This window comes from Colossoma macropomum, unplaced genomic scaffold (assembly GCF_904425465.1).
Source record: "Colossoma macropomum unplaced genomic scaffold, Colossoma_macropomum, whole genome shotgun sequence".
Classification (NCBI taxonomy): domain Eukaryota; kingdom Metazoa; phylum Chordata; class Actinopteri; order Characiformes; family Serrasalmidae; genus Colossoma; species Colossoma macropomum.
The window spans coordinates 43,803,526-43,823,405 of NW_023494789.1; the positions used below are offsets into that span (position 1 = coordinate 43,803,526).

General features: G+C 38.8%; 1 protein-coding gene across 1 annotated transcript in view; it reads left to right on the top strand.

Moving 5' to 3' along the window:
• The window catches only part of fam210b (family with sequence similarity 210 member B), a 54,853-nt gene extending 41,125 nt beyond the window's left edge, over nt 1-13,728 (top strand). The window contains exon 3 of the mRNA XM_036571436.1: nt 12,969-13,728. Coding sequence (XP_036427329.1) covers nt 12,969-13,185 — 217 coding nt within the window. The 3' untranslated portion in view covers nt 13,186-13,728. The remainder of the gene's footprint in view (nt 1-12,968) is intronic.
• The last annotated feature ends 6,152 nt before the right edge of the window (nt 13,729-19,880 follow it).

Here is a 19,880-nt window from a genome sequence, read left to right on the forward strand (position 1 = left end):
AGATTTTTCTCCACTTTCATAATAATTTGTTTTTAGTCTAAATAACGCATATTCTGCCTTTTTATTGTAAATCTCATGTAGTTGAAATTTCAACCTACTCACTTCCTGGAACAATTTATTTGTATATGGTTTTGCTACTTCTTTTTCCAATATACAAATTTCATTTTCTAACTTCCGTAGCTTAGCTTTACTTTCTTTTTTCCTTTTGGATGTTTGGGCTATAATCTTCCCTCTTATATACGCTTTTGAGGCCTCCCATACAGTTGAAATCTTATTTGTACTCCCTATATTGATTTCAAAAAAGGATCTTAAATCCTCTGCAAGTAATATACTGAATGCTTCCTCTTTTAAAATCGTTGTATTCATCCGCCACCTTCCTTTGCGTTTCTTATCTGAGCTTAAATCTATATCTAGCTCCACTGGGGCGTGGTCAGAAAGAAATATAGCACCAATTTTACAGTCTATTGCTCTAGCTGTCACAGAGTTAGATATCAAAAAATAATCAAGTCTAGAGTACGATTTATGACAATTGGAGAAGAATGTGTATTCTCTCTCACCCGGATTTATCAATCTCCATATATCTATTAATCCCACATCCTCTACTAACATATGAATTGCAGCCCTGTCTTTTGGCAGTAATGGTCCTTTGAATTGGCTTTTGTCCAAAATAGCATCCATTACCTGGTTAAAATTCCCTGCAAGAATGATTTGCCCATTAACACCCCCTAAAATCTTATTCACATCGTGGAAAAAATTAGGTTCAGCCTTGTTTGGCACATACACATTACACATAGCTAATTTAACATGAGAGCCTCAATACATATAATTCTACCCAGTTATCCTTGATTTCGTTAAGCAATATGAAATTAACCTGCTTATTTCTGAGAATTATCACTCCATTCTGTTTAGATGAAAACAAACTATGAAAAACATGTCCCACCCAGTCTTTTTTAAGCTTAACTGCTTCTCCGGCTGTTAAGTGCGTCTCCTGTAGAAACGCGACATCGGTCCGTTTTTGCCTCAGAAATGTCAATTTTTCGCCGTTTCACTGGACTTCCACACCCATTGCAATTCCAAGTCACAAACCTAACGAAATTATTAGCCATGTCATATCAAACCTGACATTCACACTGACAAGTGGGACTTGATTGCTCCATTTTCTGTTTGCACATATGTCCTCAGTTTCACTGCCTTCCATGACTGTCCAATCTACAAAGTGTGGCATTTTCAACATAACCAAAAACAGCAACAAAACAATAACAAAAATTCCACTCAGCGGTTAACTAAAACGGAACGGCTAACAAACACTCAACCACTATGGTCCGTGAGGCGCCTAAGCTTAGCCTTTTCCAACAGCTCTACCACGTCTCTCCGCACCACCTTCATGTTCTATTCAACCACTTGTGACACAGTCCAGTCGCCCTCACTCACCAACATGTTTTGCAATGAAACCCTCTGCTTCGGAGCCGACATTAAAACTCTTGGTTTGTCCTTTCCAGCTGAACCTCAAGGTCGCCGGGTATGCCAGTCTGAATCTGATATTTCGTTCCCGCAGCAGCCTCCTCGCATTGGTGAACGTTTTTCTTTTTTGCGCCAGTTCTTTGGACATATCAGGGAAAAACGACAACGTGCATCCTTCCCAATCAAGCGCTGCCTTTTCCTTCGCGGCCCTGAGTACTTTTTCCCTGGCTGAGGATCGCAGAAACCTGACCAGGATCATCCGGGGTGGTTTATCCTCACTCGGTCTAGGGACTGGGGAGCGATGTGCCCTCTCAATCTCGAACTCGCTGTTTAACTCAATGCCCAGACCCTTGGACAGAATACTCTGAATGCACTTCATTAAGTCTCGAGCCTCTCTCCCTTCTTTTAAACCAATCAACCTAATGTTGTTGCGTCTGCTTCTGTTTTCCAAGTCCTCCACACGTTTCCTAAGCATGTCGATCCACTTCTCATGTCTTTCTCCGTCACTTATCAGTCACGTAGTCGTATCTTCCACTGCGGATATTCGGCTCTCTTCGAGCTGTTGTTGAATAGCATTTTCAGTTTGTTTGTAGTTTCCTTGATTTTGGAAACATCCGAGGCTACCCTTTGTAAGGTGGAATTAATTTTGCTGATTTCTGTCATCAAATCCTTCATTTCTGAAGAGGTTTAACCTGCCTTGCGCCGCTGTGGAGAGGTATCATCGGGAGGCGGACTTTGTCTCGTCGCCATGCAGGTAGCCGTAGCTCCCTTGAAATACTTTGATGTCAACATATTGCGAGAGTTCTTACCAGAACCTGTACAATTTTTACCCAGGTCTGACACGCACTACGTATGGCGAAGAAAGAGTTGATATTCGTACCACAACTATGTGGAAATAGCACAGAATAACGTGTTTTATTGGTGGCTACAGGGAGCCTACTCAGAGAGCTGCCATCTTGCTCGGTGGTCCCACGTGATTCCCTCAGAATGTTGATGTTGAGACATTCAGAGTGTCCAAGAGGTTAAGTTGGTCGTGGACCCCCCCAGAACCCCTCTATGGTTGGATATCCCAATGTTCAAAAGAAGACACCCTTACGTGTTATGAATAAAGACTGAAATTGCCTTTATTTCCAGGACAAACCCTGGTGCAAAAGAAAGAGAAAGCAACCCACACAAAGCAGGCATTACCTTCAGGTTGTGCACTAAATTACTTAATTGTGATCAAGTCAAAGTTTATTTGTATATTGCTTTTTACAGCAGGTTTTAAAAAGGTGTTGATCAAAGCTCCTTTCGACACAGTTCTGACATTACTCTGTATGCAGAAGTCTTAGCCCATCATGACCAAAGTTACTCGTCAATACTAAACTCATTAAGTATCTGACCATCTTCACTATTACTCAGACTTAGAGCAGATTGACCTTGGTTAAGATTTCATTTAGTTAAAGTGCTATACTGTAATCTGACAGCAGTTGTCACTTGTCAGATATATTCACAACAAATTTGTTTAAGGAGGGGAACAACCAGGGCTGCCATTCTGCTCAAGTTCTGTTGACTTGTTCATTGCAGCATTTGGGAAATAAAAAAATTACAGTTTTTCAAAGAATATTAACAGGTATTAGATGGATTAGCAGATAGATACAACCATGGTGAGGATTAGCAGATAGAAACAGCCATGCTTGTTTTACTTCTTTTTTTAACAAGCAACTGCTGATGTCATCAGTAGAACACAAGGCAAGGCAAGAAAACTTTCCGTGCAAAACCATAAAATGTCCGGTAACTCTTTACATTAAGGGTCGCTAATCAATCATTAAATATATAATAATCAACTATTAGTGTTCCATTATTTAGTTACTAGTTAACTCTTCATTAAGCATTAGCTATTACTACTACTAGTAATTAAGTACACTGTTAGTTGATAAGTTAGTTTGTCGTTAGTTTGTGGCTTACTTACTCATTATCTGTGTACTAACTGCTGCTTATTATATTGTTAATTAACTAGTACTAGTACTAGTTAATTAACTAAGTATTTTTCTTCATATAAAGAAGTAACGTGATAACTTACTAGCACTTATGTGTTAATCCCGCTAATTATCTGTTAATTAACTTTCCATCACCTCCATATATTCAGTTGCTTCACTTTTCTCACTTTGGTTCTTGTTCATTAAAGATGCTTATGGTCACATCTGACCGTAAGATGAGTGCACACAAATTCACTGACGGTTTTGTTATTCATCACATTCATCTTGGCATATCTGTACAAACCAATTCATATCTGGTAGGAGTGCATGTAAATTTGGGCATAAATGCTGGATATGTGGCTAATTAACCAAAACTATTAAAAACATAATCTGTAATTGCTTGTAAAAATAAGAACAACAATAGAAAATATCAATAATACTAATTTGTGTGCATGACAGTCCAGTACAAGAGTGGATGTACTTACTTTACATGCACACTGATATAAACAAGTGCTGCAACTATTTCATGTTCCATTTAAAGACACATTACACTGTGCTTTTGTTTCATACTACTGACTCACAAACACAGCTTCGGTCATACACTGCAATAATACAGCGTTTATTTTAGGGAATTAATTACACTAAACAATCACTCTACTATGTTAACAACACAGAGTATTTTGTTTTATTTCACATTTTATTTTTTCCAGTTTTCATTTTAATACTATTAAGTTTGGTCAGCAGGGGAGGAGTGCACTCACTGCTGGACATCAAACTCCACCCACGAGCACGGCCGTTTTATTGGCTGGCTACTGAAATATCTGCATGAATTAGTGTGTGCTTCATGTAAATGATATGTAAATGAGGTGCTGGTAGGCTGGTTTCATGCACTGAAGCTGATTTATCATTTATGCTCAAATCTCCACTTGTTTCCACATCATACAAAATTGTTATGAATCAGACGCAGAGCAGTTCATACCTTATAAAAGGCAAAAAAAAAAACGTTCTTTTTTTTTACGTAACTTTGATGATTAATGGGCCCTTTTCACAAGATTCGTGATTACTTCCGGTTTAAGCACTAGCAGGGTAAAACTCACTTCCTCTCCATATAGCTAGTTAACTACTGCAGAAGCGATGTCAGAATGTTTAGTAGTGAACTATAACGATCAAACACTGAGCTACAACAGCTATATTTTAGTTTTCCTGCACGGTTGTGACAAACAGCGAGAATAAGAAGTGGACGGAAGCACTGATTTAACTGTAAACAGAGCTAAAATGCTGTATGTTAATTTACTGCAGTTCTGCTGCAGCTGCTTCACATCAAGCAGCCTCTGTGTCTTTGTGCAACATGCCAGCGATTTCGGTAATCTTCTATATGTAGCACTTTTATATGTAGCATGAATTTTATAGACTGTTTATATTAAGCTAGCTATACTGGCTAGAAGCTATTGCTAACCAAACTAGCCCAGCTAACATGAAGCAGCTTTTTCAGATGTTTTTTTTTTTTCAGCTAGGAGTCGTTTTTTTGACTGAGCAATGAAAGGTGGATGTTTTCTGAAGTGCTGCTTCAAAAATTGCCATGAAACTATAAGAATAATGCTGTTTGGCAGATCGCTAACATAGCTAGCGTTAGAGCTAACATCTTTAAAGTGTGCTACTCATACGAAGCTGGTGTTCCTCAAACTGCTAATGGCAGGCTAGCTAATTAGCGACTGTAGCCTGCTAGCCTGCTGTAAGCTAATACAGTTTAAACGATGTCTATCAAATAGACTTTACATATAAAAGTTTTTGTTTGCGTTTATGTCAGAAGTCGCTGCATCCTGTAGCTAAGTGTGTCACAGAACCTGCTCCACGTTAGCTGGCTGGTGCCAGCAGCTAATGAAAGCTAACTAGCTTCCTTATTTTGTGAATACAGCTACAGTTAGAAATGGCTTCTAGTGTTGCTAGCTAGCTACAGCTAAAGAACGTCTACCAAATGCATACTACATAGAAGAACTTTTATTTCTTTTGAAAACAAAAATATTACAGAAATCGCTGGCATATTGTACAACTACAGAGACACTGCTTGATGTGAGCAGCTGCAGCAGCAGTAAACAGGGCTACACCACACACAGCATTTTAGCTGAGTTTAAAGTTAAATCAGTGCTTCCATTCACTTCCTATTCTCACTTGTCACCTTGTCATGATAGTGCACGAAAACTAACATATGTCTGTTGTAGCTCAGTATTTGAGCATTATAGTTCACTGCTAATGCTTAATCCGTACGTAATCGCTACTCTTTGTGAAAAGGGCCCATGGCCATTAGATCTTTACATTTTGACCATTAATTACTTCTTAAATTCCTCTTACTTAACCATTAATTACTGCTTTTGTGTTGTCACTTTACTTGGAGGGCACAAAAGCAGTAATTAATGGTTAAGTAAGAGGAATTTAAGAAGCAATGAATGGTTGATTAAGTGGAATTCAAGAAGTAATTAATGGTTAAAATGTAAAGATCAAATGGCCATTAATCATCAAAGTTACGTAAAAAAAAAAAAAAAAGGTTTTTTTTTTTTGGCCTTTTATAAGGTATGAACTACTCTGCGTCTGATTCATAACAATTTTGTATGATGTGGAAACAAGTGGAGATTTGAGCATAAATGATAAATCAGCTTCAGTGCATGAAACCAGCCTACCAGCACCTCATTTACATATCATTTACATGAAGCACACACTAATTCATGCAGATATTTCAGTAGCCAGCCAATAAAACGGCAGTGTTTGGCATCAAAGCCAAAGGCCGTGCTCGTGGGTGGAGTTTGATGTCCAGCAGTGAGTGCACTCCTCCCCTGCTGACCAAACTTAATAGTATTAAAATGAAAACTGGAAAAAATAAAATGTGAAATAAAACAAAATACTCTGTGTTGTTAACATAGTAGAGTGATTGTTTAGTGTAATTAATTCCCTAAAATAAACGCTGTATTATTGCAGTGTATGACCGAAGCTGTGTTTGTGAGTCAGTAGTATGAAACAAAAGCACAGTGTAATGTGTCTTTAAATGGAACATGAAATAGTTGCAGCACTTGTTTATATCAATGTGCATGTAAATTAAGTACATCCACTTTTGTACTGGACTGTCATGCACACAAATTAGTATTATTGATATTTTCTTTTGTTGTTCTTATTTTTGCAATTACAGATTATGTTGACAATAGTTTTGGTTATTTAGCCACATATCCAGCATTTATGCCCAAATTTACATGCACTCCTACCAGATGAATAACAAAACCGTCAGTGAATTTGTGTGCACTCATCTTATGGTCAGATGTGACCATAAGCATCTTTAATGAACAAGAACCAAAGTGAGAAAAGTGAAGCAACTGAATATATGGAGGTGATGGAAAGTTAATTAACAGATAATTAGCGGGATTAACACATAAGTGCTAGTAAGTTATCACGTTACTTCTTTATATGAAGAAAAATACTTATTAGTTAATTAACAATGTAATAAGCAGCAGTTAGTACACAGATAATGAGGAAGTAAGCCACAAACTAACGACAAACTAACTTATCAACTATCAGTGTACTTAATTATTAATTGATAAGTGCTTAATCAATTACTAAGTAATAGCTAATGCTTAATGAAGAGTTAACTAATAACTAAATAATGGGAAACTAATCGTTGATTATTATATATTTAATGATTGATTAGCGACCCTTAATGTAAAGTGTTACCAAATGTCCAGCAGTGGGAAGAAAACTGCACTAAACAAAGTTGTCATATTAACTGCCAGCACACTCCCTGGCTGATATCTGTAGATAGCATCATTTAACTGTCCGTTTACTCAGGTATCTATTTGTCATAAGACAGAAGTAAGACTGTATCTGTGGGTGTTCAGGGTCTGTTGTGACTGGAATCAAGGGCTTTGAATTGCCATTATTTTTGCCATCAGAGTTGTAAGGATCCTAACTGGTGGAGCATTAATTCCAGTATTCTTCGCGTAACCCCAATCATCCTCACCCACACTCCACCAATGTGTGAAGCTTGGGGAGGATTGAAGATCCATGCACAGCCTTGGTCAAAGAGAAATGCTTTGTCTCCGAGGTTGGATAGAATTTTCAGTTCATGCCAGGGTGTGACAAAATGTATTCCTCGTCATATCTAATGGTTTTGACTGTACAGCAAGGTATTAATAGAACTTGAGGTGCTCATGGACTACATGACTTCCACAAGAATGGCCCTGATGCTCAGGCATGTGATGAGGAGATGCTGAGGCTCTTCTCGTCTGTTTCACTGACCTACCCTTTTTAAGGATTCAGCATTCTTAGGGGACTGTCCCTTGGAATGCTTCTTTCTTGTCTTCGTTCCTACATTGAAGGTTTCTTCCTGCATGGTTCTGACGATGACCATCTCGGCTCTTGTGTGGACATCAAATGAGCCTGATGTATGACAGAGAGCCAACCTTTGCAATGACGTTGATGATCATCTGCCACTTTCTTAAACAGACAGGCAATGTGGATAGGGCATGCAGTAGCATGCTTCAGAGGCCTCCAGATGGAGAAACACTCACAGCATTGGGATCCAAGCTGACAGTGATACAGTGTATTCCTAATTGAGGACATCATGTGCAGGATCAGCAAGCTCAAGGTCTCTTCTGAGCTTGAAAGTCCTTCTGTCTGCTGCTGAAACAGATCTTTTAGCACCGTCAGTTGGATTGTGCTCGCTGGTTACATAATGGCATTGTTGTGGAAGAGAGTACCTCCTTATTCGTTCAACTTAATTACTGACAGACAGAATCTTCTTTATCAGTGAAGATGTTTCCCAGGGCTAGTCTACTATCCACAAACATGTTGACAGCATCTATTTTTGCATCAATCTCTGTTATGATAAACTCAGCAATGTCAACAGCTAGCACAGCAGCACAAATCTTTAGCCATGTGATAATGAGCTCTGGACACAGAGCCAACTTTACCTTTGTGGCACTCTCCAGATGAGTCCAAGACCTTCTAGCAGGCAACAGCAACTATCGCCTGTATAAGAAGCATCTGCAAACACACAAACCACTTTGGGCTTCAGTACAGGAGATTTGAGTATTGGGTCTCTGGACATGAAAATTTTCTGAAGGGACTTTCTTCACATGTCGTAGACTTGTTCTCTTACTGGACGTAAGAGCGTGTTCCAGTCTTCAGGATCCACAGTAACATCTTAAAGTAAAGCTTTCCTTGTATGGCAAAGGGTTGTTGCCTAACAAATGCACTTTCATATGACACTCAGTGAGTTAGTTACTTAGGTCATTGTCTGGGTTTCAAAAGAACTGATAGAAATGAATGTCGTCTGGTCTGAATATGAAACAATGGAACATGTATTTGTATGTCTGCAATGAAGGTGACAGCTTCCTGGTGAAAATGAATAAGCACTTCAATGATGCTATTATGAAGGCCTGGGCCCTTCAGCAAGACATCATTCAGAGACACTCCATTGCAGCAAGCACTTGAATCAAAAACCACTTACATTTGATTTGGCTTTTTTGGATGATACACCCCAAAAACCGTTAAGTACTAGGGGTGGGGGTAAAAATTGATTCTTAGATGCATCACGATGTGGACGATTCTGAATCGATTCACAAATGTCAAAAATCAATTTTCTAAATTTTATTTGATAACGTAATGTGGACGGAATGTATAAGGCGTAACTTTGCAAAATGCGGAAGTGCAGCGCCTGGGCAGTCTGCGGTGTGCACATTACATTAAAAGCTGGTGCAGGGGTCGGCAACCCAAATGTTAATAAGAGTCAGTTTGTCTTTTCAACAAAAATCAAACCACTTTGGGAGCCACAACATTTTTGAGTCCGTTTTACCATTTTGGCTGTACATGTGTCTCAGTACGTGCTAATGTCCTAGTGTAGGCTAAAACGCAGACTTACTTTGCTCTGCTTTAAGCTTTAGCTCAGCTGTAGCCGCTTTTCTTGCATCACCAGCTGGAAACTTTTCCACAGAAGTAGAACAGTTTCTTGTTAAATATCTCTCAATGTTCTACTTTTTACGAGGCTGAAGTCAGTTGCTCGTTCTCCAGCTTCTTGTTGGAATTTTCCCGTTCACCTTAAATGGTGCCTGAGGTGCCAGAATGTAACTGCTGCACCATTTAAGGTGGAACAGGAAAATTCAAACAAAAGGCTGGAGAACGAGAAACTGACTTCAGTTTCACATTTTTTTTTAGTGTTTGACAGTTTCTCGTTGCAGATTAAATGTATCAGGAAACCAGCTAAGTGATTGTAAATGCACATAAGTCTGTTCGTCACCAAATTATCAATGTTAATCTTTCTCTTTGCCTTTAGTTAGCTACTAGGCTAGGTGAACTAGCAATTATAGGCTACATTAATTCCAGCGTTTAAGATCATTTATTGTTAAAACTGTGTTTGAACGATCAGCAGAGCTTTATTTTGCAAAGGAGGATTATTTTATTTTTACCTAGAAATCAAATTCTGATGTGGAGCCGCCAGCAAAAGAGCCGGCGGTTGCCGAACCCCTGAGCTAGCGTATGGAAGCACTTTGGCTACTGTGGAGTTCAGAGGGGAAAACCATATTAGGTTTCCACCCATTTTCCACCTGATTGTAGTTGCTGCCAACCAGAGGAGCATCGATCAAGCGATGTCAGAGCTTCCACCCAACTCGAAAAGGACGAAGTGAACTATCGCAAACTCTATCGCAACTTATATTGCCAAGGATTCGCATCTGTACTCAGTCATTGAGAACCAGGGCTTTTGCGTTATGTTGGACACTTTGGAGCCGAGATACAGCGCCCCATCTCGAAGATATTTTACTGAGACAGCGACCCCCACTCTCTACAACAAGACCAAAACCGAAGTTATAGAATAACTGGATAAAACGGGTAGAATAGCTGTAATCTGCTGTGTGGACACCCATTGCCACAGGATCTTATTTCACCGTAACTGTGCATTTTATCGCAGAGTGGCAGCCTATGTCTCATGTGCTCCAAACAAGAGCAGTGAATGAGAGCCTTCCAGTTGACTTGCCACATCGCTTCCATTTGATTTATTAATAGAAGATATAGCAAGTAAATTCATTATAGATCATTACAAATACTGTGCTTTAAAAGTACCAAAATTGCCACACAGTGAGGGGAAAAAAGGAAATCCTTTATAGAAAAAAAGATGCATCAAGATGCATCGATTATATATCGTTTTATAATCGCATGCCAGCCCTCGGAATCGCAAATGAATCGAATCGTGAGGTACCTAAAGATTCCCACCCCTAGTAAGTACCAGCGCTCTTTGTATTTTTTGAGTAGTGGGGCTACTTCTGTGTGTTCCTTGTTGCTCATGAACATGAAGAACAAGTCCTTTATCTCAGGTTTTAAAGCTAAAGAACTTCAGTAGTCTCTTAGGTGATTTGAAATATCCAAAACCTGAGGCCTGTTCTTGAGAAAATTAGGTCTTTGTGGTTTGAAAGGCAAAGGATCTACCCATCTGCTGTCATCATCTTTGAGAAGACTTTTCTCCATCATATCCAGAAGGATGCAATCTTCAAAAGACTATCACTTCTTGTCCTTTAAAATACAATATGTCCCAAATGATTTACTCAGATGTAAACTTGTCTTCATATAACAGGGTGTGGTGGTTGTTCAGTGCAGCTTCTTTGGCTGCGTCCGAAATGGCATACTTTTACTAATATTATGAGAAAGTTGTATGCACGAATAGTTAGTGTGTCTGAATCTATAGTGTTTGCCAAAAAGTATGTGAGAATTCAATGGATGACATACTTCTAAAGGAGAAATTTTGAAAGAGAAACAAAGAGGTAGGGTAAGATAGGGACAAAAAGAGAAAAATAGCAGAAAGTGAGGGAAAGAGGAGACTTGAAGACATGGACAGAAAAGAAAAGAGACCAGGAGCTGAGAGATAAAATGTTTTTTCATCTTTTAGACATGTGTGTTTCATATTTTATGAAAAATGTTTGAATGTGTATGCAAGTTATAGTACATGTTAATTAAAGATTCTCTGGGCTGTTGAATTAGACATATAACTTCTGACATCTGCTCTCCCAATATTCCTAAATTGGAAAGGATCAGTAAAGCATCGTCCTGTTCTTTTAAATATAGGGTGTTTTGGCCTTTTTTAAAGCATGTTTTAACTAGAAAGACACTGAGTGTGTCAGTAGGAACAGTGGATACAGTGAAACCATATTTAATCTGTAGTCAAGATTGCAGTGGAAATAGGCCCATGGAAAAGGATAAGCAATCTCAATTGAAAAACACTGAGGTGGACCTAAAAGTAGCATGCTGAGCTCAAATGACAAAGCAGGAACTAATGGGGATGATGTTATTTAAAAGGTAAGAAAAACATGTATTGGATGTGTATATACAATTTTATACATCCAGCTCATATAGCATGCTTTGTGGCACTGTACCATTAAAGCCCACTAGTCAAAAATGGCATTTTAAAAAAAATGCCTATATTTGTAAAAACAATCTATAGTGTCTTTTTTCTTTGTGTAACATAACATAAATGCATCAGAAAAAAATTATATGCTTTAGCATGTGTTGTTTCATTGTTGAAGTTATTTATAATTAATTATTGTTTTTTCCAAGGACAAGTCATATTTATATTCTTATTGTTAATGTTTAAAATCTAAAACTTGGATTAATATCAATGATGGTTTCAACGTTAAACTAGTCATGCCAAGTTCTTTTATTGTTACAAGCTTGACATTTGTGCTTGGTGCTATATAGAACCCTTTTCATGTAGTGAAATCAAGCTTATGTAGTCAAGTCAAAGTTTATTTATATATTGCTTTTTACAGCAGGCATTGTCACAAAGCAGCTTTACAGAAAACAATACTGTATTCTCTGAATGTGCATCTGAATCACCTCCAGCCTTGCTGCTTGCCACTTGAAGCAGCCATTAATGTGTTTCACACCCTCAGCTGATTGACAGCCCAGCCACTTTTACGAAGGTCAATTTTTTTCTTTCTTTGTCAAGTTTAGCCCCCTAACAGTATTTATAAGTGGTGCTCGATTTTCACCTAAAGGCCATGGGCCTTGGGACAAACATCTACCAATTCATCCACTACACAAGCTGTTTTTTCCTAGCTGTGCAGTTCTGCCTTAGACATCTACTCCTTTCTGCTTGCATCATCCTACAGTTCACTAATATTGATGGATAATGTAGACATAAGGGCATTCATTCTAACATACCAGAATATTTTTTCAATCAGACCTGGAAAATGATTTCCATAGCTTATAAAAATCCAAATTACCAGATTATCCACTGGACATTCTTACATAGCCTTTATGAAACCCCTATTAAACGTTTTCAAATGTGTAATTCATGTTCTCAGTGGGTACTGGGGACCTTTCTGCATTATTTTTCAATTTCTGAAGATACTGTTTCACTGGCCCTGCTGCAAAAGATGCTAAGTCCTTATTATGCCTCTACAACTGTGCTCTTCCTTCTTGTATTAAGCAACAAAATGACACTTCCTTGTGTTACATATTACAATTTTCAAAAGCTATTTTATATATTTAACATTTATTCATGTCTATTCCTCTCCTCAGTGGGATCAATATGGCTGTTGTGCTGTGTAAGATGGGATTCAGTGAATCTGTGGTTCAGTCGAAGATGGCTGCTGGCACAAGCACATTTGTTCTAGCATATGCCATTCACAAGCTGTTTGCCCCACTTCGGATCAGCATCACTCTTGTGTCTGTACCACTCATAGTACGATACCTCAGGAAGACTGGACTCTTTAAACCTCCGCCAACTAGTCCATGAACATATTAAAGCTATAACAAATGTGTTAGTGGTAGACTGTATATTCACCTCTGTCCAACTTCAAATTCAAGGGTCGAGCGTTGCACACTGTCACATTTGCACTGATTTTTCAGTACTACAGCAAAACAATGAAATTTGCTACCACTGTGAGATTGAATTGTATTCTGGCTATTGCACATGCTAACATTCAATAGCCATGTCACTCACATGGCCAGAGATGTACAGATTAGTGCACACAGGTGAATAGTTTTATTCAACAACGTTTCAAAAAACAATCAGTATATAAGATATACATTTTGCACTTGTTTTAAACCTAGTTTAAAACATGTTGGATTAGACCATGTAAAATGTAATTACTAACTGCTTTAAGATTTTAGAGTTTGTGTTGAAAAAAGATTGAAATTAAAAATTAGACATGTTAATGGGGAGATGTAGAACTGTAAAAATCTGTGTTAGGCTGACTTTGCTGGCAATAAGATGTATGGGTCTAGTTCTGTATTAAGCATTGTGATACTATTACACTTGATATGACTAAAATGGAAAATGTTTCCAAAATGTTGTTTTGGGCAAAGATGTTTAGTGCAACTGTGAATATATTGAAGTTTTTTTTTAGTTTTTATTGCAATTTACTACACTATTTCTATAAACTTTTGGTTTGTTTATAAATCTTACATTCTTTCTGGGGACTCTTTTGGCCTCATATTGTTTGGACAAATATGGAGTTAATTAGCCTTAAAGTTGTAGTATACAATTATGATAAAGTTTTGATTTGTTTAGAAATCTTATGTTCTTCCTCCAGACACTTTAGGCCTCATATTGTTTGTACTAGTATAGACTCATTTAGCCTCATTTTTCCCTTATTGAAGTAATAAAATGAATTAAAATTATGTAAAGCCTGGTTGATTTGAAATACTCATGGTGTATACTGTGTACAATGTTTTTTATATATAGAAAATCCATCCATCCATCTATCCATCTATCCATCCATCATCTAAACCGCTTATCCTTCCGGGTCGCGGTGGGGTGCTGGAGCCTATCCCAGCTGTCATTGGGCGGAAGGCAGGATACACCCTGGACAGGTCACCAGTCCATCGTAGGGCAGACAGACAGACATACATACACATTCACACCTAGGGGCAATTTAGCATGTCCAATTGGCCTGACTGCATGTTTTTGGACTGTTGGAGGAAACCCACGCAGACACGGGGAGAACAGGCAAACTCCACACAGAAACGGCCCTGGTCACCCGGCTGGGAATCGAACCCAGGCCCTTCTTGCTGTGAGGCGACAGCGCTACCCACTGCGCCACTGCGCCACTGTGCCCCCCATATAGAAAATCTAAAAAACTAATAGTGTGGTTTTAAGAAACATTTTCAGGATTTATTCTTCTTATTATTATTATCAAAATATTGTTAAACCTGTTTAGGTGTTGTAAGCTTCTCTCTAAGTTACTTTGCATTGACACTTCCCATCTCATAGTTGAATAGATACAAAGATAAAAACAGATGTGTTGTGGGCATGTGCTGTAGATGCCCTCGTGTGGCTGAAATATGTAAATACAACAATTTGCAGGAAACTGCCATTAATTCATGATAACAGTTGTCATATACATTGATGAGCAAAATACACTATATTGCCAAAAGTATTCACTCACCCATCCAAATCACTGAATTCAGGTGTTCCAATCACTTCCATGGCCACAGGTGTGTAAAACCAAGCACCTAGGCATGCAGACTGCTTCTACAAACATTTGTGAAAGAATGGGTTGCTCTCAGGAGCTCAGTGAATTCCAGCATTGTACCGTGATAGGATGCCACCTGTGCAACAAGTCCAGTCATGAAATTTCCTTGCTACTAAATTTTCCACAGTCAACTGTCAGTGGTATTATAACAAAGTGGAAGTGATTGGGAACAACAACAACTCAGCCACGAAGTGGTAGGCCACGTAAAATGACAGAGTGGGGTCAGTGGATGCTGAGGTGCATAGTAGTCGCCAACTTTCTGCAGAGTCAGTCGCTGCAGACCTCCAAACTTAATGTGGCCTTCAGATTAGCTCAAAAACAGTGCATTGAGAGCTTCATGGACTGGGTTTCCATGGCCGAGCAGCTGCATCCAAGCCTTACATCACCAAGTGCAATGCATAGCGTTGAACGCAGTGGTATAAAGCATGCCACCACTGGACTCTACAGCAGTTGAGACGTGTTCTCTGGAGTGATGAATCACGCTTCTCCGTCTGGCAATCCGATGGACGAGTCTGGGTTTGGTGGTTGCCAGGAGAACGGTACTTGTCAGACTGCATTGTGCCAAGTGTAAAGTTTGGTGGAGGGGGGATTATGTAGTGTGGGGTTGTTTGTCAGGAGTTGGGCTCGGTCCCTTAGTTCCAGTGAAAGAAACTCTTAATGCTTCAGCATACCAAGAGATTTTGGATAATTTCACGCTCCCAACTTTGTGGGAACAGTTTGGGGATGGCCCCTTCCTGTTCCAAAATGACTGCGCACCAGTGCACAAAGCAAGGTCCATAAAGACATGGGTGAGTGAGTTTGGTGTGGAACAACTTGACTGGCCTGCACAGAGTCCTGACCTCAACCCGATAGAACACCTTTGGGATGAATTAGAGCGGAGACTGCGAGCCAGGCCTTCTTGTCCAACATCAGTGTCTGACCTCACAAATGCACTTCTGGAAGAATGGTTAAAAATTCCCATAAACACACTCCTAAACCTTGAGAAGAGTTGAAGCTGTTATAGCTGCAAAGGGTGGGCCGACATCATATTAAACCCTATGGATTAAGAATGGGATGTCACTCCAGTTCATCTGCGTGTGAAGGCAGACGAGCAAATACTTTTGGCAATACAGTGTATCTCTGCCTAATTTGTTGTTGGTCTTCTGCATGCCACCAAAACAGCTCTGACCTGTGGAGGCACTGACTGCCTTATGGTATCAGCACCAAGAAGCTGCAGTGCATCCCACTGACTCTCAATCAGATTGGAATCTGGGGAACTCTTTGTCATGATCCTTAAACCAAACAATATGTGTTTAAGTAAGTGGTATGTGTCAAACTGACGTCCACATGAATGCCAGGACCCATTGTTTACCAGTAGAACATTGCCCACCACCTGGACTCCATAGACAGGGGCAACACACTGTCATGTTCATTCATTGTGGAGTCATTATCAAAAACGTTACATAAGGATACACATACAGAAGAAACATGACAATAAGAGGACATAACAGCTCAACATCACCTGAGTTGTGAGTGTGTCAATGCTGTAAGTGGCATTTTTGCAGTAGCAAAATCAATTACAGGACTCATATACACCTATTCACATAATTAAAAAGAATTGGGATGTAAATCAGCAAAAAAGATGTCAAATGGATCTCTGCAGGATCAACTCAAAATTTACTCGAAGAAGTAACTCATTTCCATTTAAGTATCAACATGTTCAGTCCCTCAACCTACTGCCCATCTGCTAGAACCGATCCTCCTACTCTTCAAAGGGATGTTTTGACATGATAAGTGGCTTGGGAATGACAAAAAGAATTTCTGTCTATATTGGCAAATAGACGCCAACAATAGGGGAGCCGTTCTGTCATGCCAGGTTACTGTTGGTGTGCCTTCTTTGAAAAGATTTATTTCTGTGTATGAGCCAAACAGCTTATTACTTCAAAAGCAACAATCTTGATTATGACAGATGTTTGTTGTCTTTTTATCTATATAAATATTTATTTAATCTAAATTTAAGCCTACTATGCATTATTATCATGATTTAGTATTGCTTCTACCATTGCCAAACATCTTGTATTGAAATGCACTGTCTATGTCTATGCTCAGTGGTGTCATTTTATCATTTACATATCTATGTAACAAAAAAATCTAAATGTCCAAGACCTTACTGCAAATACACATAAAACAATACTTTGTTGAATGCTGTTGACAACTGTATATAGAAATTGTTTTCATTAGGAGTTTAAACATACTGCAAGTGTTGCTACAGGTGTGGCCTGATCTTATCAGGAAAGGTCTGAGAGAGTTCACAATTACGATGACCACTTGCTTTTGTCCTTGCATCTGTGTATCTTCCTGCGCAACAATAGATGGAAGCTGTGTCTATGCAAGCAATGTGATATAGTACCTAGTCATGAGGCTGTGTAAAGAAATGCAAACCCGAGGAACATATGACCTGTGAAGTTCTATGAAGGTCCTGTGCTGTTGTGTTCATGGTGAAATTTGTGAGAGCCCAAGAGATTTCACATTCTGTTATCAATGACTCATTTCCCCAGTGTAATGTATTTTGCCAGAGGGCTGAACACATACAAACCTAAAAAAGCCAGAGTCCGTGCCTTTTAGCCCCTATGAGGGTAGACTGCTTGAGCCAGCAGACAACAATGTCAGATTGGCTTCAAGCAGGGCAGATTAAAGTCAGCTTGCCTTGGCAAACAAATAAGAAGCCAGTGCCAGATGAAAATGCCCACCCACTCACGGGGTCAGCCGAGCATTATGCTCTGAATGACCACTTCCATGATACGAACACAAAAGACAAAAAGGATGCCTTGTGCAAGATAGAACTTGTTCTTAAATTGCATGGTTGGGTCAAACAGAGGTATGAAGACTGCTGAAGATAAGAAGGAAGCATTAGGTGGTGGAATGGAAATACAGTTGAATTCCAATGAACGGACAGTGATAGGTATTGTACTTCTTACTACTTACTACTGTACTTCATTGTTCCATGTTCCATACACATTAACGTATATATAATATATATATATATATATATATATATATATATATATATATATATATATATATATATATATAACTTTTTTATTATATTAATTATTTTTCATTTATTGTGATGTTACAAACACATGTTGCCCTGAGAAATGGTTTAAACAGTTGGTTTCAGTGCATACACACTCAGTACTGCGCAAAGATCCATAGGGCAGCATCCTCAGCAAATGCCTCTGGTGTGTCCACAGCAGTAGCGTCCTCAGCAGCAGCCCCTTGCGTGTTCACAGCTGCAGCATCCTTAGCAGTAGCCACTGGTGTGTCCTCAGCAGCAGCCCCTTGTGTGTCAAAAGCTGCAGCATCCTTAGCAGCAGTCCCTGGTCAGCCATACTTGTTCCCTTCAGCACTGAACTGAACCCTTACACCTAATATACCATACACTCCTTATAAGTTATGCTTAATAAGTTTCATACTTGCTGAAATTTAAGAATATACTGGACATTAGAGCACATATGAGCTACAGATAAATCGGTATCAGCATTTATAACGGCCGATAAATGACAATTAAAAAGAAACAGAGACGGAAGACAGATCCTTCAACAATATTATGAGTGTTGTCGTTGCGTAGTTTGTCCATCAGAGGGCACTCAGCAACTTCCCTGTTGGCAGCACACGTGTTTGGAACGCCACAAATCACAACAATCAGCTGACTAAGCAGGGTCCGTGGGAGTATTCCACGAAGCGAGCTAACTCAATAAGCCAGGCTTTTTTTTTTTAAAAAAATAAGCCTGGCTAATTTTCGTTAGTTTCGGTTCCACGAAAGAAGCTAATTAACTTATGCTTTTGGACAAAACTGTTTCATACCAGGCTAAAGTTAAGTCTTTGTGTAGCTTGATCAATAGACTGTATGCACGCTCTTTTCCGCATTCCGAGTCAGCCTCGTATCCCACAGACTAGCTATGGCAGTTTTCACTCGGTCGCTTCAAGACTTACCCGGACTTACGGTCAACGACGTTGGTCGCATTAATCAAGCATCGTGCCAAACATCACCGCGGTAGTTATTTGTATATTCGAGATTCGACACACATTCGCACTTCCGACGTCAATAAAGTTAAGAGAGAGCACATGACGAAATCTTCTCATACATATTCCTTCTCCACAGAACACAAGCTCCTGACTGCTATATTTCTTTTTACTGTAATTGCTTTTGGAAAGAAATTGTCGACACATTACCCTAAACTGAACCGTACATTAAGCGGATCTTCACGTACAAAAGTGAGGGACCGTCGTCAAAGTGCGCGCTCTCATGTAGTAGTCTTGTTCTGAACGTCAAAATCTCAATAGCGTCTATACTGTAGGGCCAGCTGAAATCCAAGCAACTAAGACCTTCCTGTAATTGTAACTTACAACAGCAGCAGAATTTAAATTCACTGTTGTGTTGATTTATGATTAATATTTTCTATTTACAAAATAAAATAAAAAAACAACAGCTTCTTTATTGTAGGGCCCAAAGGCATTAAAGTCTTCTATCATTTCAACTAACTACAGCAAGTCAATAAACTCCAGTTTTAATTAATGTCTTAAAAAAACAATAGACTCTTAGGCCTAAAATTTTATGATGAAATGCATAAAATGAAAAATTAATATGTGCCCTATTATTGCAACTTACTACAAGTTTAAAACATTTGTCACACACAATTACCATTGTTTTATTTACTCTGGGGGGCCTTGATTTATAATTAATATTGTACACACATAAAATAATAAACTGATTTTTTTTTCTGTAGGGACTCAAATTAGTGAACCAAATGCATTATAGATCTGGTCATTAATACAATTTACTACAGCAAGCAGAATTCAAATGAAGTGTTATAGTGAATTGTTATTTATATTGTATAGAACAAAAATTCAATAGCTTCTTTACAGTAGGAGCCAAAATTATAAAACCAAATCCATTAAAGAGTGCCCTATT